The 20,031-nt window shown below is 44.3% G+C and overlaps 1 protein-coding gene across 2 annotated transcripts in view; it reads left to right on the forward strand.

Annotated features, from left to right (window-relative positions):
- Positions 1-20,031, forward strand: part of LOC139566654 (storkhead-box protein 2-like) — a 72,550-nt gene that overhangs the window by 37,800 nt on the left and 14,719 nt on the right. For both annotated transcript variants that reach the window (XM_071387909.1, XM_071387911.1), the window contains exon 3: positions 15,989-18,401. In XM_071387909.1, the coding sequence (XP_071244010.1) occupies positions 15,989-18,401 (2,413 nt within the window). The remainder of the gene's footprint in view (positions 1-15,988; positions 18,402-20,031) is intronic.

The raw sequence follows: 20,031 nt of genomic DNA on the forward strand, positions 1-20,031 counted from the left end.
AGCTACAGGGTGAAATTTATAGCGTTACCCATAGACTTACAGTCATTGCGCTATCTGATAGTATCTGCAGTGGGGCAAATGCAAAACTAGCCCAAGAACAATGTCTAGGGGCAACTTCACCCTATACAGTAGGCCTATACTACACCCCAAGGCTGTGTTGATTAGGCACAAAATGGAAGAAGCAAACTGAAATAGGGAGGAACTGACTTGCCTTCTCCAATAAGTAATGTTCATTTTCATTTTCCATTGTGAAATATTTTTAAACACTTTCTGTTGCGTGCCCTAATTAACACAACCCCTGCAACCCCCTAAAAAAACACACACACACACACACAATGTCCTTATGGTAGTGTATGCATTCATGGCCCATTGATAGTTGTTGAGAGGCAGTTTGTTAAAGGCATTCAAAATCCCTGTCCCCTTCACTCATTCCAGGGTTCTGAAAACAGATCATAATACCACGCTGCAGCACCATGTTTTAAATACTTAGCAAAAATATAAACGCAACATGCAATAATTTCAAAGGTTTTACTGAGTTACAGTTCATATAAGGAAATCAGATAATTGAAATAAATAAATTAGGCACTAATATTTGGATTTCACATGACTGAGAATACAGATATGCATCTGTTGGTCACAGATACCTTTAAAGAAAAAAAGGTAGAGGTGTGGATCAGAAAACCAGTCAGTATCTGGTGTGACATCTCCTTCGCATGGAGTTGATCCGGCTGTTGTTTGTGGCCTGTGGAATGTTTTGCCACTCCTCTTCAATGGCTGTGTGAAGTTTCTGTATATTGGCGGGAACTGTTGTGCACGTCAATCCAGAGCATTCCAAACGTGCTCAATGGGTGACATGTCTGGTGAGTATGCAGGCCATGGAAGAACTGGGACATTTTCAGTTTCCAGGAATTGTGTACAGATCCTTGTGACTTGGGGCAGTGCATTATCATGATGAAACATGAGGTGACGGCGGCGGATGAATGACACAACAATGGGCCTCAGGATCTCGTCACGGTATCTCTGTGATACAAATGTTATTTGTCACATGCGCCGAATACAACAGGTGTAGACCTTACAGTGAAATGCTTACTTATAAGACCTCAACCAACAATGCAGTTTTAAGAAAAATACCTACAGAAAATAAGAAATTAAAGTAACAAATAATTAAAGAGCAGCAGTAAAATAACAATAGCGAGGCTATATACAGGGGGTACTGGTACAGAGTCAATGTGCGGGGGCACCGGTTGGTCAAGGTAATTCAGGTAATATGTACATGTAGGTAGAGTTATTAAAGTGACTATGCATAGATAATAACAGAGAGTAGCAATACAAATTGTTTGGGTAGCCATTTGATTAGATGTTCAGGAGTCTTATGGCTTGGGGGTAGAAGCTGTTCAGAAGCCTCTTGGACCAAGACTTGGCGCTCCGGTATCGCTTGCCATACGGTAGCAGAGAGAGCAGTCTATGACTAGGGTGGCTGGAGTCTTTGACAATTTTTAGGGCCTTCCTCTGACACCGCCTGGGATAGAGGTCATGGATGGCAGGAAGCTTGGTCCCAGTGATATACTGGGCCGTACACACTACCCTCTATATTGCCTTGCGGTCGGAGGCCGAGCAGTTGCCGTACCAGGCAGTGATGCAACCAGTCAGGATGCTCTCGATGGTGCAGCTGTAGAACCTTTTGAGGATCTGAATACCCATGCCAAATCTTTTCAGTCTCCTGAGGGGGAATAGGTTTTGTCGTGCTCTCTTCACGACTGTCACGTGGAGAGGTATACGCCCACTAAAAACCACTTAGCACCTAGAGTGATGGAGTAGCCACTATTCCCACGAAAAATGAGTGATGTAGGCAAAAACAGTGGCAGTGATAGCCATGGAGAAGGAGCAGCTTCCAACAAAGAAATTATTGATAAAAAGGCTTCAACTGTTTCAGATATTTGGAAGTGGTTTGGCTTTTTGAAGTCCGACAAAGAGCAGAGCAATGTTCGGTGCAAATTGTGCCGTAGACAGGTGGCTCTGGTAATACGACAAACCCTTTTCACCTTTTTGAAGCAAAATCACTTTGGAACATGCAGAGAGTTTGTTTATGCAACGGTATTGATAAACGCCGAAGCAGTCAACACTGACAGCGTTTATGCCCTACGAGCAAACATCAAAAAGTCACAAAGACATCACAAATGCTATTATACATTGCATTGCTAAGGACATGTTACCAATTAACACAGTTGAAAAGGAAAGTTTCAAGTGGCTTTTCATTTTAATTGAACCCAGGTACGTGCTCCCTGGCCACAAACATTTCTCTCAAACCGCACTGCCTAAACTACGCCGAATGTAGGGAAAAAGTTGAGGCTCAAGGCAGATTTTGCGTATTTTGCTACTACTACCGATCTGTGGTCTAGTCACACGTCAGAGCCTTATATTAGCCTCACTATCCACTATATTACGACAAAGAGTGGAATCTTCAAAATAAATGCCTTCAAACATCATACGTTTCCAACAACCATATGGGTGAAGCTATAGCAGAGGGGCTCATTGATGCTCTCGCCTCCTGGGGACTCAGTCAAGACAGACAGGTCTGCATTACAATGGATAGTGGTGCGAATGTGGTGAAGGCCGCTCAAATCAACAAATGGACCCGACTGCAATGTTATGGACATCGTCTGCGCTTGGCCATTGGTAAGTAACTTTGTCAATTGTGTATGTTGAAGTGATTGGTTAGATGAAACTAAAATGTGCTTTTTTTTCATCTACTGATTCAAGTTAAATATTACATTTGTACATAAATAAAAGGGATTATTGTGATTTTGTCTTGATTTCTCTTAGAGGGAGTGGGTAGAGACAAACGGGTGGATCGAGCAATTGGAGTGTGTAAGAAAGTGGTAGGTGCCTTTTCCTATTCGTGGAAAAAGAAGAGAGACCTGGCAGTTGCTCAAAAAGAACACAACCAACCCCGGCACAAGTTGGTGACAGAGTCGCCTACCAGGTGGGGATCACTTCAAAAGATGGTGCAAAGAGTACTGGAGCAGGAGAAAGCCATTTCACAGGTATTGTGCAGTGGCAAGAAGACCCGGCACTTAGCTCCCACCTACACAGATATAGATGTTCTTAAGTCCATCAACCCGGGCATTGTCCCCACTACTAGAATTCCCAGATGCTCTGTCTGGTGAGTCTTATGTCAGAGTGTCTTACCTGAAGCCAGTACTACACCTGTTCAATACAGAGGTCATGAAACCTGATGATGGTGAAACAGAGCTCACCATCAAACCATCAAACCATCAAAACGATAGTCATGGACTATCTGAATGAGAAATAGGATGACCTAGCCACAGATGACCTCCTGGCCTCGTTGGTCGACCCTCAGTTTAAAACACATTACATCAAAGAGGAGAAGGTGGGCCACATAAAGGCAAGAGCTGTCTCAAAAATGGTCAATGAGGGACATGCAAAACCCAAGCCCGGCACAGGGAGATGTTGCTGCTGCTTCACCACAACTGCCAGCTAAAAAGAGAAAGTCACTGGGCATTTCTTTCAAAAAACCTTCTTACTACAGGTCTTACTGAAATCCAGCTGGTAGAAAAGGAACTCAGCTGCTACTGTCAGTCTCCTGATGCTGACAGTGAAACCAATCCACTGGACTGGTGGAAGATCCACCAAATAAACTTTCCCAAAGTTAGCCACCTGGTAAGCGCTACCTGTGCATTCCTGCGACCAGCTCTCCATCAGAGCGTGTTTTTAGCACAGGTGGCAGCATAGTGAAGGGATTTAAAGCCAGCGACCGTAGACAGACTTGTCTTTCTTTCAACTAACCTGAGTTCAACTGTGATGTGCCATTAGGCTAACAGTTATAATGCATATTGACTTGCACTGTTAGTTTTTTTGATTTTTTATTTCTTGTTCATAACTTAGAGCTTTAAAGAAAATTGGAGTTAATGTTATTGGTGAGTTCTTCTACTTCTGACAATAAATAAGAAGCATTAAAGCCTTCGGTTTGTTCAGGCAGGCTTGAGTCTGAAGCAGATATGCACCTTTTAAACATTATTTGTTTAATTTCGTGATAATTATCGTTATTGAATGAAAAAAATATATATATATCGTGATAATTTATTTGCCATAACACCCAGCCCTAGTAGATAGTGTGGTCTACAGCTTATCATGAGATACTCTACCTCAGGCGAGCAAAACCTCGAGACTTCCTTAGATATCGTGCACCAACTGTTGTTTACAAATATACATCGACCGCCACCCCTTGTCTTACCGGAGGCTGCTGCCGATGCAGTGTAAAACCTGCCAGCTGTATGTTATTCATGTCGTCGTTCAGCCACGACTCGGTGAAACATAAGATATTAGTTTTTAATGTCCCGTTGGTAGGATATACGTGCTTTTAGTTTGTCCACTTTATTATCCAGCGATTGTACGTTGGCCAATAGTACCGATGGCAAAGGCAGATTAGCCGCTTGTCTCCGGATCCTCACAAGGCACCCCGATCTCCTTCCGCCAAACCTCAGTCTCTTTCTCCTGCGAATGATGGGGATGAGGGCCTGTTCGGGTGTCTGGAGTAAATTCCTCTCGTCCAACTCATTAAAGAAAAATTATTTGTCCAATTCAAGGTGAGTAATTGCTGTTCTGATGTCCAGAAGCTCTTTTCGGTCATAAGAGACGGTAGCAGCAACATTATGTACAAAATAAGTTCCAAACAATGCGAAAAAACTAACAAAATAGCACAGTTGGTTAGGAGCTCATAAAACGGCAGCCCTCCCCTCCGGCACCATTATCACAACATGTCATGGCAGAGTTTTCAAAACAAATTGCCACTGTGTTCGTTGTCCGTAGCTTATGCCTGCCCATACCATAACCCCACTGCCCCTCTATTCACAAAGTTGACATCAACAAACCTGCAGTCAGCATGCCAATTGAACACTCCCTCAAAGCTTGAGACATCTGTGACTTTGTGTTGTGTGACAAAACTCCACATTTTAGAGTGGCCTTTCATTGTCCCCCGCACAAGGTGCACCTGTGTAATGGTCATGCTGTTTAATCAGCTTCTTGATATGCCACACCTGTCAGATGGATGGATTATCTTGGCAAAGGAGAAATGCTCACTAATAGGGACGTAAACAAATTTGTGCACAAAATTTGAGAGAAATACACTTTCTGTGTCTATGGAAACTTTCTGGGATCTTTTATTTCAGCTCATGAAACATGGGACTAAGCTTTCAATGTTGAGTTTATATTTTTGTTCAGTGTAATTGGAGTACATTTTTTGTTCCATGTAGCCTTTTGTTTCTTTTCTGTACTGGGCTTTTGTAAGACTACTCTGTCACTTTCCACATGGCTCCTTTCCAAGTAGGTAAACTTTCTTTTAAATTCAGCATCACTTCCCTCCATGCAGATGTCTTAAAACTGAGTTTAATCTCTAATTGTGTCATGTTGGTATGGCAACTAACAAAGTGTGATGTAATGTCATGCAACAGTGAGCTCTTACTAGTAAACGCTTATGTTGAGCTTTATCCAGAGGGCCTACTTTTGTGTTTGTGATTTGTATGGTTAGCTAAGGACATGGGGTGGATGGAGGAGGGATACAGAGTAGAGTAAGCTCTGGCTCTGTCTCGGTCTGGCGTCTCTTGTCTGTATGACACAAGGCTTTGGTGAGGCAATAGGAGGCGATAGAGTCATAATAGGGACGGATGCAACTAGTAGAGTAGAGTTGTGCACTATCTTTACAGATTTACAGATTTATTGACTTACTCAGTTTACTAAGAGGAATTGCCTCTCATTAAGGCAAGGCTCAGTTCATTAGTGCTATGCAATGGTTTCCATCTGTAAAATGGAAATACTAGAATAAGTACTAGAAATAAAGCTACCGTAGAGTTAAAACTGGTCTTGCTGATTATGGACTTTTGTGAAAATGTATGGAAGATGTTTAACCCTGACAGGGATAGATTACATTTTGGATAGTGAAAAAAAGTGAGTTAAGTTCAACTTAAATTAATTCAAAAAATGGTCATGTTTATATAGGATTAACTAGATGGTAATTGTACATGAAGTACAATTGGTGGGACTTGCTTTAACGCTTTCAACGTTTTTTTGTCGCAGTGGTAGAAGTTAAAAAAGTTTTACTTGACTATTTAAAGAAAAGCAGTTACATATAGTCAAAGTTAAATGTAGTAAAATAATTGGTCTATATCAACCTATATCAACTTTGACTATATCAACCATATTAATTCAGATTGTGGGGAATAAATGTCAAAACTACAGTCTAAACTACAGTTGTTGCGTGTGAAATCTAAAAGAAGAAATCAATCACATTTATTTATAAAGCCCTTTTTACATCAGCAGATGTCACAAAGTGCCTATACAGAATCGCAGTCTAAAACCCTAAACAGCAAGGAATTGTTTAAATTGTACCTTTATTTAACTAGGCAAGTCAGTTAAGAACAAATTCTTATTTTCAAGGACGGCCTAGGAACAGTGGGTTAACTGCCTGTTCAGGGGCAGAACGACAGATTTTTACCTTGTAAGATCGGGGATTTAATCTTGCAACCTTGCGGTTACTAGTCACTAGGCTACCCTGCCGCTGAATGAAGATGTAGAAGCATGGTGGCTAGGAAAAACTCCCTAGAAAGGCAGGAACCTAGGAAGAAACCTAGTGAGGAACCAGGCTCTGAGGGGTGGCCAGTCCTCTTCTGGCTATGCCGGGTGGAGATTATAAGAGTATATGGCCATTGGGGGTTGCAGGGTAGCCTAGTGGTTAGAGCGTTAAACTAGTAACCGAAAGGTTGCAAGATCAAATCCCCGAGCTGACAATGTAAAAATATGTCGTTCTGCCCCTGAACAAGGCAGTTAACCCACTGTTCCTAGGCCGTCATTGAAAATAAAATTTGTTCTTAACTGACTTGCCTAGTTAAATAAAGTTAAAATAGAATAAGGCCAGATTGTTCTTCAAGATGTTCAATTATTCATAGATGACCAGCAGGGTAAAATAAGAAAGACATAGGACAAAGCGATCTTCTGTCAGAAGATGGGAATAAAAAGCAGGATCATGTGGACAACACTCTTAGGAAAGCAAAGCAACTCTGAATCAATCATGCTGTGGGTTTCAGATAAGTAGATGCACGATTTACATTTGTAAAACTTTCAGTGTGACTGAAGTATGAGTTGAATGATGTAATGATTAGAAAGTAGGCCATTATTTGGGTAGAGAAATATGATGACAGCTCTAGTGATGATAGTTCTTTTAAAATTATTTTTGTGATTATTTCAGAACTATGTAGAATACAGTGCATTCGGAAAGTTTTCAGACCCCTTGACTTCTTCTAAAATGGATTAAGTTGTTTTTTTCCCCCTCATCAATCTACACACATTAACCCGTAATGAAAAAGCAGACTGTTTTTTTGAAATGTTTGCAAATGAAAAAAATGAAATATTACATTTGCATAAGTATTCAGACCTTTTACTCAGTACTTTGTTGAAGCACCTTTGACAGCGATGACAGCCTCGAGTATTCTTGGGTGTGACGCTATTTGGGGAGTTTCTCCCATTCTTCTTTGCAGATCCTCTCAAGCTCTGTCAGGTTGGATGGGGAGGGTCGCTGCACAGCTATTTTCAGGTCTCTCCAGAGATGTTCGATCGGGTTCATGTCCGGGCTATGGATGGGCCACTCAAGGACATTCAGAGACTTGTCCCGAAGCAACTCCTGTGTTGTCTTGGTTGTGTGCTTAGGATCGTTGTCCTGTTGGAAGATAAACCTTCATCCCAGTCTGAGGTCCTGCGCGCTCTGGATCAGGTTTTCATCAAGGAACTCTCTGTACATTGCTCCGTTCATCTTTCCCTCGATCCTGACTAGTCTCCCAGTCCCTGCCGCTGAAAAACATCCCCACAGCATGATGCTGCCATCACCATGCTTCACCTGGTGCCAGGTTTCCCCCAGGTGTGATGCTTGGCATTCAGGCCAAGGAGTTCAATCTTGGTTTCATCAGACCAGAGAATCTCTTTTCTCATGGTCAGAGTCCTTTAGGGGCCTTTTGGAAAACTCCAAGCAGGCTGTCATGTGCCTTTTACTGAGGAGTGGCTTCCGTCTGGCCACTCTACCATAAAGGCCTGATTGGTGGAGTGCTGCAGAGATGGTGGTCCTTCTGGAAGGTTCACCCATCTCCACAGAGGAACACTGGAGCTCTTTCAGAGTGACCATCAGGTTCTTGGTCTCCTCCCTGACCAAGGCCCTTCTCCCCAGATTGCTCAGTTTGGCCGGGCAGTCAGCTCTAGGAAGAGTCTTGGTGGTTCCAAACGTCTTCCATTTAAGAATTATGGAGGCCACTGTGTTCTTGGGGACCTTCAATGCTGCAGACATTTTTGGAATCCTTCCCCATATCTGTGCCTCGACACAATCCTGTTTTGTAGCTCTATGGACAATTGCTTCAACCTCATAGCTTGGTTTTTGCTCTGACATGCACTGTCAACTGTGGGACCTTATATAGACAGGTGTGTGCCTTTCCAAAGCATGTCCAATCAACTGAATTTACCACAGGTGGACTCCAATCAAGTTGTAGAAACATCTCAAGGATGATCAATGGAAACAGGATGCACCGAAGCTCAATTGAGTCTCATAGCAAAGGGTCTGAATAGTTATGTACATTTTTTGTCTTCTAAAAACCTGTTTTTGCTTTGTCATTATGAGATATTGTGTGTTGATTAATGACAAAATATTTAATCAATTTTAGAATAAGGCTGTAAAGTAATAAAATGTGGGAAAAGTCAATGGGTCTGAATACTCTCCGAACTCACTGTATGTAGACCTACTGATAGCTAGCTTTAGGCTAAAAGTACATTTTCTGAAGAAAATGTGGTGTGTGGTGCCAGCTTCTTTTGAAGTATGTATGGTTTGAAGCATGTTATATAGCAAATGTATATAGTTATAGTTGATACAACTTTTAAAGAATTTGAAATGAGGATAGCCTGAACATGTGAAAGATGGTGGTAGTGGTTTTTATTATTTATTTAACTGGTCAAGACAGTTAAGAACAAATTCTTATTTACAATTTACCCCGGCCAAACCCTAACCCGGACAATACTTGGCCAATTGTGCGCCACCCAATGGGACTCCAATCACGGCCGGTAGTGATACAGCCTGGAATCGAACCAGGGTCTGTAGTGATGCCTCTAGCACTGAGATGCAGTGCCTTAGACCGCTGTACCACTCGGGAGCCCCCTGAGTGACTGGTTATAGTTGAAAAAGTAGATAGATGAAAAGATTGATTGAATGATTTGATTGGTTTATAGGATAGGACAGCCTGAACATTGGGTTTGTGTCTCTAGCTTGAACTATTCAAGAGTTACAATTATTGTTGTTGGGTATTATATGCTAATGTATTCTCATTTAAGTAGTTATAATTTATAGTGGAGACCAGAGCTAGTGCGAACCAGAGCTAGCTAGCTATGCCCAGGACCAGAGCTGGGGTCAGAGCTAGTGCAGACCAGATCGGTAGTTGTGGTCAGTAGTTCTGTAGTTCTGGTCAGTAGTTGTGTTGCAGGTTCTTTGGACCCTACAGTATAGACATGGTCAGTAGTTGTGTGGTTGTGGTCAGTAGTTGTGTGGTTGTGGTCAGCATTTGTGTTTTTGTGGTCATTAGTTGTGTGGTTCAGTAGTTTTGTGATCAGTAGTTGTGTGGTTGTACTCAGTAGTTTTGGTCAGTAGTTGTGTGGTTCATTGGCTGTGGTCAGTAGTTGTGGTCAGTCGTTTTGGTCAGTGGTTTGGAAAGTACAGTTGAAGTCAGAAGTTTACATACACTTAGGTTGGAGTCATTAAACTTGTTTTTCAACCACTCCACACATTTCTTGTTAACAAACTATAGTTTTGGCAAGTCGGTTAGGACATCTACTTTCTGCATGACACAAGTCATTTTTCCAACAGTTGTTTACAGACAGATTATTTCACTTATAATTCACTGTATCACAATTCCAGTGTGTCAGAAGTTTACACTAAATTGACTGTGCCTTTAAACAGCTTGGAAAATTCCAGAAAAGGATGTCATGGCTTTAGAAGCTTCTGATAGGTTAATTGACATAATTTGAATCAATTAGAGGTGTACCTGTGGATGTATTTCAAAGCCTACCTTCAAACTCAGTGCCTCTTTGCTTGACATCATGGGAAAATCTAAAGAAATCAGCCAGGAATTCAGAAAAAAATTGTAGACCTCCACAAGTCTGGTTCATCCTTGGGAGCAATTTCCAAACGCCTGAAGGTACCACGTTCATCTGTACAAACAATAGTACACAAGTATAAACACCATGGGACCACGCAGCCGTCATACTGCTCAGGAAGGAGACACGTTGTGTCTCCTAGAGATGAATGTACTTTGGTGCGAAATGTGCAAATCAATCCCAGAACAACAGCAAAGGACCTTGTGAAGATGCTGGAGGAAACAGGTACAAAAGTATCTATATCCACAGTAAAACGAGTCCTATGTCGACATAACCTCAGGCCCCTCAGGCTGCTCAGCAAGGAAGAAGCCACTGCTCCAAAACCGCCATAAAAAAATCCAGACTACGGTTTGCAACTGCACATGGAGACAAAGATTGTTCTTTTTGGAGAAATGTCCTCTGGTCTGATGAAACAAAAATAGAACTGTTTGGCCATAATGACCATTGTTATGTTTGGAGTGAAAAGGGAGAGGCTTGCAAGCCGAAGAACACCATCCCAACCATGAAGCACGGGGTGGCAGCATTATGTTGTGGGGGTGCTTTGCTGCAGGAGGGACTGGTGCTCTTCACAAAATAGATGCCATGATGAGGAAGGACAATTTTGTGGATATTTTGAAGCAACATCTCAAGACATCAGTCAGGAAGTTAAAGCTTGGTCACAAATGTGTCTTCCAAATGGACAATGATCCCAAGCATACTTCCAAAGTTGTGGCAAAATGGCTTAAGGACAACAAAGTCAAGGTATTGGAGTGGCCATCACAAAGCCCTGACCTCAATCCTATAGAACATTTGTGGGCAGAACTGAGAAAGTGTGTGCGAGCAAGGAGGCCAACAAACCTGACTCAGTTACACCAGTGAGGTCAGGAGGAATGGGCCAAAATTCACCCAACTTATTGTTGGAAGCTTGTGGAAAGCTACCTGACACGTTTGACTCAAGTTAAACAATTTAAAGGCAATGCTACCAAATACTAATTGAGTGTATGTAAACTTCTGACCCAATGGGAATGTGATTAAAGGAATCAAAGCTGAAATAAATCATTCTCTGTACTATTATTCTGACAATTCACATTCTTAAAATAAAGTGGTGATTCTAACTGACCTAAGACAGGGAATTTTTACTAGGATTAAATGTCAAGAACGAATGAAACACTCAGTTTAAATGTATTTGGCTAAGGTGTATATCCTGAATCCTCCTCCCCCTCCTCCCTCTCTGCTGATGACTTCGTCAACCATTTTGAAAAGAAGGTCGACGACATCCGATCCTCGTTTGCTAAGTCAAACGACACCGCTGGTTCTGCTCACACTGCCCTACCCTGTGCTTTGACCTCTTTCTCCCCTCTCTCTCCAGATGAAATCTCGCGTCTTGTGACGGCCGGCCGCCCAACAACCTGCCCGCTTGACCCTATCCCCTCCTCTCTTCTCCAGACCATTTCCGGAGACCTTCTCCCTTACCTCACCTCGCTCATCAACTCATCCTTGACCGCTGGCTACGTCCCTTCCGTCTTCAAGAGAGCGAGAGTTGCACCCCTTCTGAAAAAACCTACACTCGATCCCTCCGATGTCAACAACTACAGACCAGTATCCCTTCTTTCTTTTCTCTCCAAAACTCTTGAACGTGCCGTCCTTGGCCAGCTCTCCTGCTATCTCTCTCAGAATGACCTTCTTGATCCAAATCAGTCAGGTTTCAAGACTAGTCATTCAACTGAGACTGCTCTTCTCTGTGTCACGGAGGCGCTCCGCACTGCTAAAGCTAACTCTCTCTCCTCTGCTCTCATCCTTCTAGACCTATCGGCTGCCTTTGATACTGTGAACCATCAGATCCTCCTCTCCACCCTCTCCGAGCTGGGCATCTCCGGCGCGGCCCACGCTTGGATTGCGTCCTACCTGACAGGTCGCTCCTACCAGGTGGCGTGGCGAGAATCTGTCTCCGCACCACGTGCTCTCACCACTGGTGTCCCCCAGGGCTCTGTTCTAGGCCCTCTCCTATTCTCGCTATACACCAAGTCACTTGGCTCTGTCATATCCTCACATGGTCTCTCCTATCATTGCTATGCAGACGACACACAATTAATCTTCTCCTTTCCCCCCTCTGATAACCAGGTGGTGAATCGCATCTCTGCATGTCTGGCAGACATATCAGTGTGGATGACGGATCACCACCTCAAGCTGAACCTCGGCAAGACGGAGCTGCTCTTCCTCCCGGGGAAGGACTGCCCGTTCCATGATCTCGCCATCACGGTTGACAACTCCATTGTGTCCTCCTCCCAGAGTGCTAAGAACCTTGGCGTGATCCTGGACAACACCCTGTCGTTCTCAACTAACATCAAGGCGGTGACCCGTTCCTGTAGGTTCATGCTCTACAACATTCGCAGAGTACGACCCTGCCTCACGCAGGAAGCGGCGCAGGTCCTAATCCAGGCACTTGTCATCTCCCGTCTGGATTACTGCAACTCGCTGTTGGCTGGGCTCCCTGCCTGTGCCATTAAACCCCTACAACTCATCCAGAACGCCGCAGCCCGTCTGGTGTTCAACTTTCCCAAGTTCTCTCACGTCACCCCGCTCCTCCGCTCTCTCCACTGGCTTCCAGTTGAAGCTCGCATCCGCTACAAGACCATGGTGCTTGCCTACGGAGCTGTGAGGGGAACGGCACCTCCGTACCTTCAGGCTCTGATCAGGCCCTACACCCAAACAAGGGCACTGCGTTCATCCACCTCTGGCCTGCTCGCCTCCCTACCTCTGAGGAAGTACAGTTCCCGCTCAGCCCAGTCAAAACTGTTCGCTGCTCTGGCACCCCAATGGTGGAACAAACTCCCTCACGACGCCAGGTCAGCGGAGTCAATCACCACCTTCCGGAGACACCTGAAACCCCACCTCTTTAAGGAATACCTAGGATAGGATAAAGTAATCCTTCTAACCCCCCCCCCTTAAAAGAGTTAGATGCACTATTGTAAAGTGGTTGTTCCACTGGATATCATAAGGTGAATGCACCAATTTGTAAGTCGCTCTGGATAAGAGCGTCTGCTAAATGACTTAAATGTAAAATGTAAATGTAAATGTGTATGTAAACTTCCGACTTCTACTGTAGCTGTGTATTCAGTAGTTGTGTGGTTGTGGTCAGTAGTTGTGGTCAGTAGTTTTGTGGTTGCGGTCAGTAGTTGTGTAGTTGTGGTCATTAGTTGTGTGGTCAGTAGTTCTGGTCAGTAGTTGTTTGGTTGTGGTCAGTAGTTGTGTGGTTGTGGACAGCAGTTGTGGTCAGTAGTTTTGTGGGTTGTCTGTAGTTGTAGTCAGTATTTGTGGTTGTGGTCAGTAGTTATTTAGTTCAGTGGTTTTGTGGTCAGTAGTTGTGGTCACTAGTTTAGGTCAGTAGGTATGTGGTTGTGTTAAGGAGTTGTGTGCAGTAGTTGCTGTCAGGAGTTATGGTCTGTAGTTGTGTTTTTGTGGTCAGTAGTTGTGGGCATTAGTTGTGTGGTTGTGGGTAGTAGTTTAGGTCAGTAGTTGTGGTCATTCGTTTTGGTCATTCGTTTTGTTAAATAGTTGTGTGATTCATTAGTTGTGTTCAGTAGTTGTGTGGTTGTGGTCAGTAGTTATGATCAGTAGTTGTGGTTGTGGTCAGTAGTTGTGGTTGTTGTCAGTAGTTAGTGGTTGTGGTCTGTAGTTGTAGTCAGTATTTGTGGTTGTGGTCAGTAGTTATTTGGTTCAGTGGTTTTGTGGTCAGTAGTTTAGTGGTTGTGGTCAGTTAGTTGTGGTCACTAGTTTAGGTCAGTAGTTATGTGGTTGTGTTAAGGAGTTGTGTGCAGTAGTTGTTGTCAGGAGTTATGGTATGTGGTTGTGTTTTTGTGGTCAGTAGTTGTGGGCATTAGTTGTGTGGTTGTGGGTAGTAGTTTAGGTCAGTAGTTGTGGTCATTAGTTTTGGTCAGTAGTTTTGTTAAATAGTTGTGTGATTCATTAGTTGTAGTCAGTAGTTGTGTGGTTGTGGTCAGTAGTTGTGGTTGTGGTCAGTAGTTAGTGGTTGTGGTCAGTAGTTGTGTAGTCAGTAATTATGTGGTTGTGGTCAGTAGTTGTGGTTCAGTAGTTGTGTGGTCAGCAGTTGTGGTCAATAGTTTAGTGATTGTGGTCAGTCGTTGTCGTCAGTAGTTTTGGTTATTAGTTGAGGTCGGTAGATGTAGGCGGTAGCTGTGGTCAGTAGTTGTGTGGTCATGGTCAGTATGTGGTCAGGAGTTGTGTAGTCAGTAATTGTGTGGCTGTAGTCAATAGTTGTGTGGTTGTGGTGAGTAGTTGTAGTTGTGTGGTCAGAAGTTGTGGTCAGTAGTTTAGTGATTGTGGTAAGTAGTTGTGTGGTTGTGGTCAGTATTTGTGGTTGGGAGTTGTGTGGTTGTGTTCAGTAGTTGTGGTCAGGAGTTAGTCTGTAGGTGTGTTGTGGTCAGGAATTCTGGGTAGTAGTGGTGGTCAGGAGGTATGCTCAGTAGTTGTGCTCAGTAGTTGTAGTTGTAATTGTAATTGTGTGGTTCAGTAGTTGGTTTCAGTCAGTAGTTGTGGGGTTGTGGACAGTGATTGTGGTCAGTAGTTTTGGTCATTAGTTGGGTTCAATAGTTGTGGTCATTAGTTGTGTGGTTGTGGTCAGTAGTTGTGTGGTTGTGGTCAGCAGGTGTGTTCAGTAGTCGGGTCTGTAGTTGTGGTGTTGTGGTCGATAGTTGTATGGCTGTGGTCAGTAATTGTGGTCAGTAGTTGTGTGGTCAATAGTTGTCTGGTTGTGGTCTGTGGTTGTGTTCAGTGTCTAAACTACGTTTGTTGTCTTTGAAAACTGAAAGAAATGCAATGAGAAGTGATCGGGTAAAATATCTAGAGTGAACGGTGGCAATTGTTGTTCGTTTGCTAGGCAACAGTTGCCTTGGCTACAGCCAGTATGAGGAACATGCTAACAAAAATTTGTGCTTTGAAACTAAAGAAATACTGCACTCTGACCCACAAACATATTTGCTAGATTCATGATAGTGTTGTTAGACAAAGCAAGGAAAGTGAACTTTAAAACGTGATGTATTGCTATTGAAATGTGCAGCTGTTGTTGGTAAGCAATGAACCTGCTAGCTTCTGACATGACTTACTGCATCCATAAAGAGAGAGGTTGATGGGTTACAGCTCTATCTATTGATTGGTAGCAGCTATTCCTTATCCACTTTCCGATTTGAATAGCTTTTTTGAAAAGGGGTCAACATTTCAGTTATTTATAAAAAGTTACAAAAGCTGTTGATGCAATTACTAAAACAGCGGTAAGTTTTTAGCAGAATAAGCTATTTTTGTTCATCATTCAGATTTCAAAAGCAGAGAAGTAGAGGAAGATTTCATATGCTCTAACTTTTTGTCAAGGTTATTGCCCAAGTGGTCAAAGTAGAGGATTTGTGTCAAAAGTTGCATTTACAGTGAATGGAATGTTGGAAGTGACGATGTCACAATGGGGCCTTTAGAATTATGAGGAATTGCCATGAAAGTGAATGTATACCTTAAAAAGTATAAAATATATCAATAAGTTGTAGGTAAGCACACTATTCCTGACCAATCTACACATTTTAAAGTTTGAACGGAATTTCTAGCTTAAACGGTGTAAGAGGAGTAGCGACCTAAATAATAATGGTAAAAAGTATGAATAAGATTTAAAGTTGAGACTTTTGTCTCAACAAACAAAAAAGTCCCACGTAAAAATACTTCACTCTTGAAATGTAAGTCATAGAACTCTGGTTTTGAACTGCTGATGTGACTGTAAAACTGTTCTTTCCCCCATCTGTGTTTCCCTCAGGTGTTCCGACACCGAGCTCGGAAATTCTGCGACACACCCTAAATATGCTGGTGCGAGAGAGGAAAATCTACCCAACACCTGAGGGCTACTTCATTGTCACTCCCCAGGCCTACTTTATCACCCCCAACCTCATCCGATCCAACAGCAAGTGGTACCACCTGGACGACCGGCAGCAACAACAGCAGCAGCAGTGTACCTCCCCACAGTCAGGCACCATCACGCCCTCCACCCCGGGCTGCACGAGGGAGAGGCCCAACCAGAAGAACCACGGTGACTCCTATAACACGTACCGTGATGATACGCCCATTCCTCAAGCCCCCGCTTACCAGAGGAAATCTCCCAAGGAGCCTCGGGGAGAGCCCCCCTCCTACCCTGAGCCCCCTCCGGCTCCCGTTCAGACGTCACAGTTGCAAGATCCTCTGATGGACAAGAGCAAGAGCAATGCCCCCTTCCCCTATAAGACCGACACGCTGACCAAAAAAAAGGAGGGCAGTGGTGGTGGCAGCAGTGCCGAGAAGCAATCAAAGAAGTTTGGGCTGAAGCTGTTCAGGCTGAGCTTCAAGAAAGACAAGCTGAGGCAGTTGGCCACGTTCTCGGCCCAGTTCCCCCCCGAGGAATGGCCCCTCCGCGATGAGGACGCGCCTGCCATCACCATCCCCCGCACTGTGGAGATGGAGATCATCCGGCGGATCAACCCAGACCTGACGGTGGAGAATGTGGCTCGCCACACGGCCGTGATGAAGAGGCTGGAGGAGGAGCGTGCCCAGAGGAGAAAAGCAGGCAGCTCGGCAGAGCACAGTGCACGCAGCCGGAGGAGTCGTGGTCACCGTCGGGTGATGCACGGCAAGTCTCGTTCACACAGCAAGACTCGCGTCTCCCGGGGCGACCCGTCCGAGAGTTCCAACCTGGACATGGCCATGGTGGACAGGGATTACAGCCGCTTCTTCAGCCACTCGCTGGTGCGCTCCCCTCGTGAGGCCATGTACACGTTGGAGCGCAAACGAAGCGGCGGGACTTACATAGTCCACAGTAACCCCAACATCACAGAGTCCCACTTCCCCGTCACCCCGGAGTGGGACGTGTCCGGGGAGTTGGCGAAAAGGAGGACAGAGATGCCTTTCCCCGAGCCCTCGCGCGGGACATCCAGCGGGAGAGTGCACCGAAGCCACAGTCAAACTCAAGAAGGAAGGAAGTCGCGCGACGAGCTGCCCGATCAGGCTAAGGAGAGGTCCCGCTCCATGGATAATGCTTTGAGCCCTCTGGGCGGAATGTGCCCCTCTTTGGGGATGTCAGAGGACTATGAGCGGAGTCCTGACGAGCGGAGTCATTACTACACAGATAATGGGACTTTGCGGGCCTCCCAGAAGTCGTCCCACTACTCAAGGATCATGTTCTCGGCTGCTAAGTTCAACTCTGAAATGTGTGTGCCTGATGTGGGGAAGGGGAGCTTAGGTAAGGGGAGCTTGGACGAGTCTAGGATCCGAAGCCCGCTGGAAAGGAACAAGAGCAGAGACAGCTTGCCAGCCTACAGTGATCTGAAGGGACTCTCGCCCAAGCCCTCGGCGGACGACTACTTCCAGTGCAATACGTCGAACGAAACAATCCTTACCGCCCCTTCACCTCTGTCAAAAGCAGACCACGACACGTTAACCTCGTCTGAGGGAATCCGGAAGGGCACTCCGGCTGATCGCCACACCCCTCACCTTACCTCTCCCCTCACAATGGAATACAAAGAGGACTCTTTGGCAAAGGGACAAAACGTCTCAAAACGGCCAACACCAAGCCAGACCCCAGAGCCCATGCCTAATGGACGTTTGATACAACACCAACACAACGTAGACCCTGGAGGGGGAGGCGGTGGTGGTGGGGCAGACAAGAGGAAGGAGATCTTCAGCAAGGACACTTTGTTCAAGCCTCCACACAACGCGTTGACTGCAGGCTACGTGGAGGGCACCTACACCAAGTCGGGCACCCTACGAAAGACCCCACACATCAAATCAGCCGATGTCCTTGACAATCTAGAGGCCCAGCAGCCTTCGAATTCAGCAGCTTCCCCCGCTTCCGCCCTGGGCCTCCAGGGCTCCGAGCCAGCGTTCCCATCAGCCTCCGAGGCCGCTTTTGACTACTACAATGTGTCGGACGATGACGAGGAGGTGGTGGTGGAGGAGGCCTCGCGGGAGGAGTTAGTGGCGGCAGAGGTCAAAGGGCACGGGGAGGGTGGAGTCGGAACCATGCAGTGGCTTCTGGAGCGGGAGAAGGAGCGTGACCTGCAGCGCAAATTTGAGACTAACCTCACGCTGCTCAGCCCCAAGGAGACAGAGAACAGTAGCAGCCAGAAGTCAGCGCACTCGGCACGTCTGGATAGCATGGACAGCAGCAGCGTGACTGTAGACAGTGGATTCAACTCCCCAAGGTAAGCTGTGAACCCAGTCTGTCCACTACAGCAACCAGAGGGTTATGACCAAAGAATACACATAGAAAGTGGATATCATCACAATCTGTCAAATGTAAACAACTGGAGACAACTTGTAATTTTCGGAGGTATGTTTTGTACACTCCGCTACGGATTTGAGATCAAATGTTTTATATGAGGCGACAGTACAAAATGTCACCTTTTATTCGAGGGTATTTTCATACATATCTGTTTTACCGTTTAGATAATGAATGCACTTTATGTATCTAGTCCCTCCATTTGAAGGTGTCGTGAGTTTTTGGACAAATTCACTTATAGTGTATTCAATTTAGTCAAAAGTTTAGTATTTGGTCCCATATTCCTAGCACGCAATGACTACATCAAGCTTGCGACTATACAAACGCGTTGGAAGGCACTTGTTGATCTCAAATACAAAATGCTGAAGGATAGAGACAAATTAAGTTTTAGCTTTACTGTCCAAATAAATACGTATGTTTTTGACACAACATTGTTTTTTATATATATATATATTTTTTTTATTGGACATATAAAGAAATACAAATTACAAATTGAACAGATACGTCCTTTTATCTCTATACTTTTTGAAACACCTCCCTCCCTTTAACAACAAAAGCAGCATACATTAACATAAAAAAAAAACGAATTTACAATTGGAGATAATATATAAATACAAATACACATACACAATGCGTATCCTGTTGGCCAAAATTCTTTCTCCTGATCAATAGAGGGCAAATGTACAAAAAAGGAAATTATAGGCTGCGATCACAAGTAAAAGTTAGCAGTAGAGCCTCTCAAAGTGTATACATTTTTTTCTAAGTGTAGAAAAGACATTAGATCTTTCAACCAAGATGATATAGTGGGAGGTTTGAAGGATTTCCAGTTAAGCAAGATCTGCCGGCAGGGAAGCAAATGTTACAACGTCCGCTTTACTTTTAGTGAGACTAGGCAACAAAGATTGAACTGAATATACAGTTCAAGTCGGAAGTTTACATACACTTAGGTTGGAGTCATTAACACTAGTTTTTCAACCACTCCAAAAATGTATTGTTAACAAAAAATAGTTTTGGCAAGTCGGTTAGGACATCTACTTTGTGCATGACATAAGTCATTTTTCTAACTATTGTTTACAGACAGATTATTTCACATAAAATTCACTGCATCACAATTCCAGTGGGTCAGAAGTTTACATACACTAAGTTGACTGTGCCTTTAAACAGATTGGAAAATTCCAGAAAATTATGTCATGGCTTTAGAAGCTTCTGTTAGGCTAATTGACATCATTTGAATCAATTGGAGGTGTACCTGTGGATGTATTTCAAGGCCTACCTTCAAACTCAGTGCCTCTTTGCTTGACATCATGGGAAAATCAAAAGAAATCAGCCAAGACCTCAGAGAAAAATTGTAGACCTCCACAAGTCTGGTTCATCCTTGGGAGCAATTTCCAAACGTCTGAAGGTACCACGTTCATCTGTACGAACAATAGTACGCAAGTATAAACACCATGGGACCACGCAGCCGTCATACCACTCAGGAAGGAGACGCGTTCTGTCTCCTAGAGATGAATGTACTTTGGTGCGAAAAGTGCAAATCAATCCCAGAACAACAG

This window comes from Salvelinus alpinus, chromosome 39 (genome assembly GCF_045679555.1).
Source record: "Salvelinus alpinus chromosome 39, SLU_Salpinus.1, whole genome shotgun sequence".
Taxonomy (NCBI): Eukaryota; Metazoa; Chordata; class Actinopteri; order Salmoniformes; family Salmonidae; genus Salvelinus; species Salvelinus alpinus.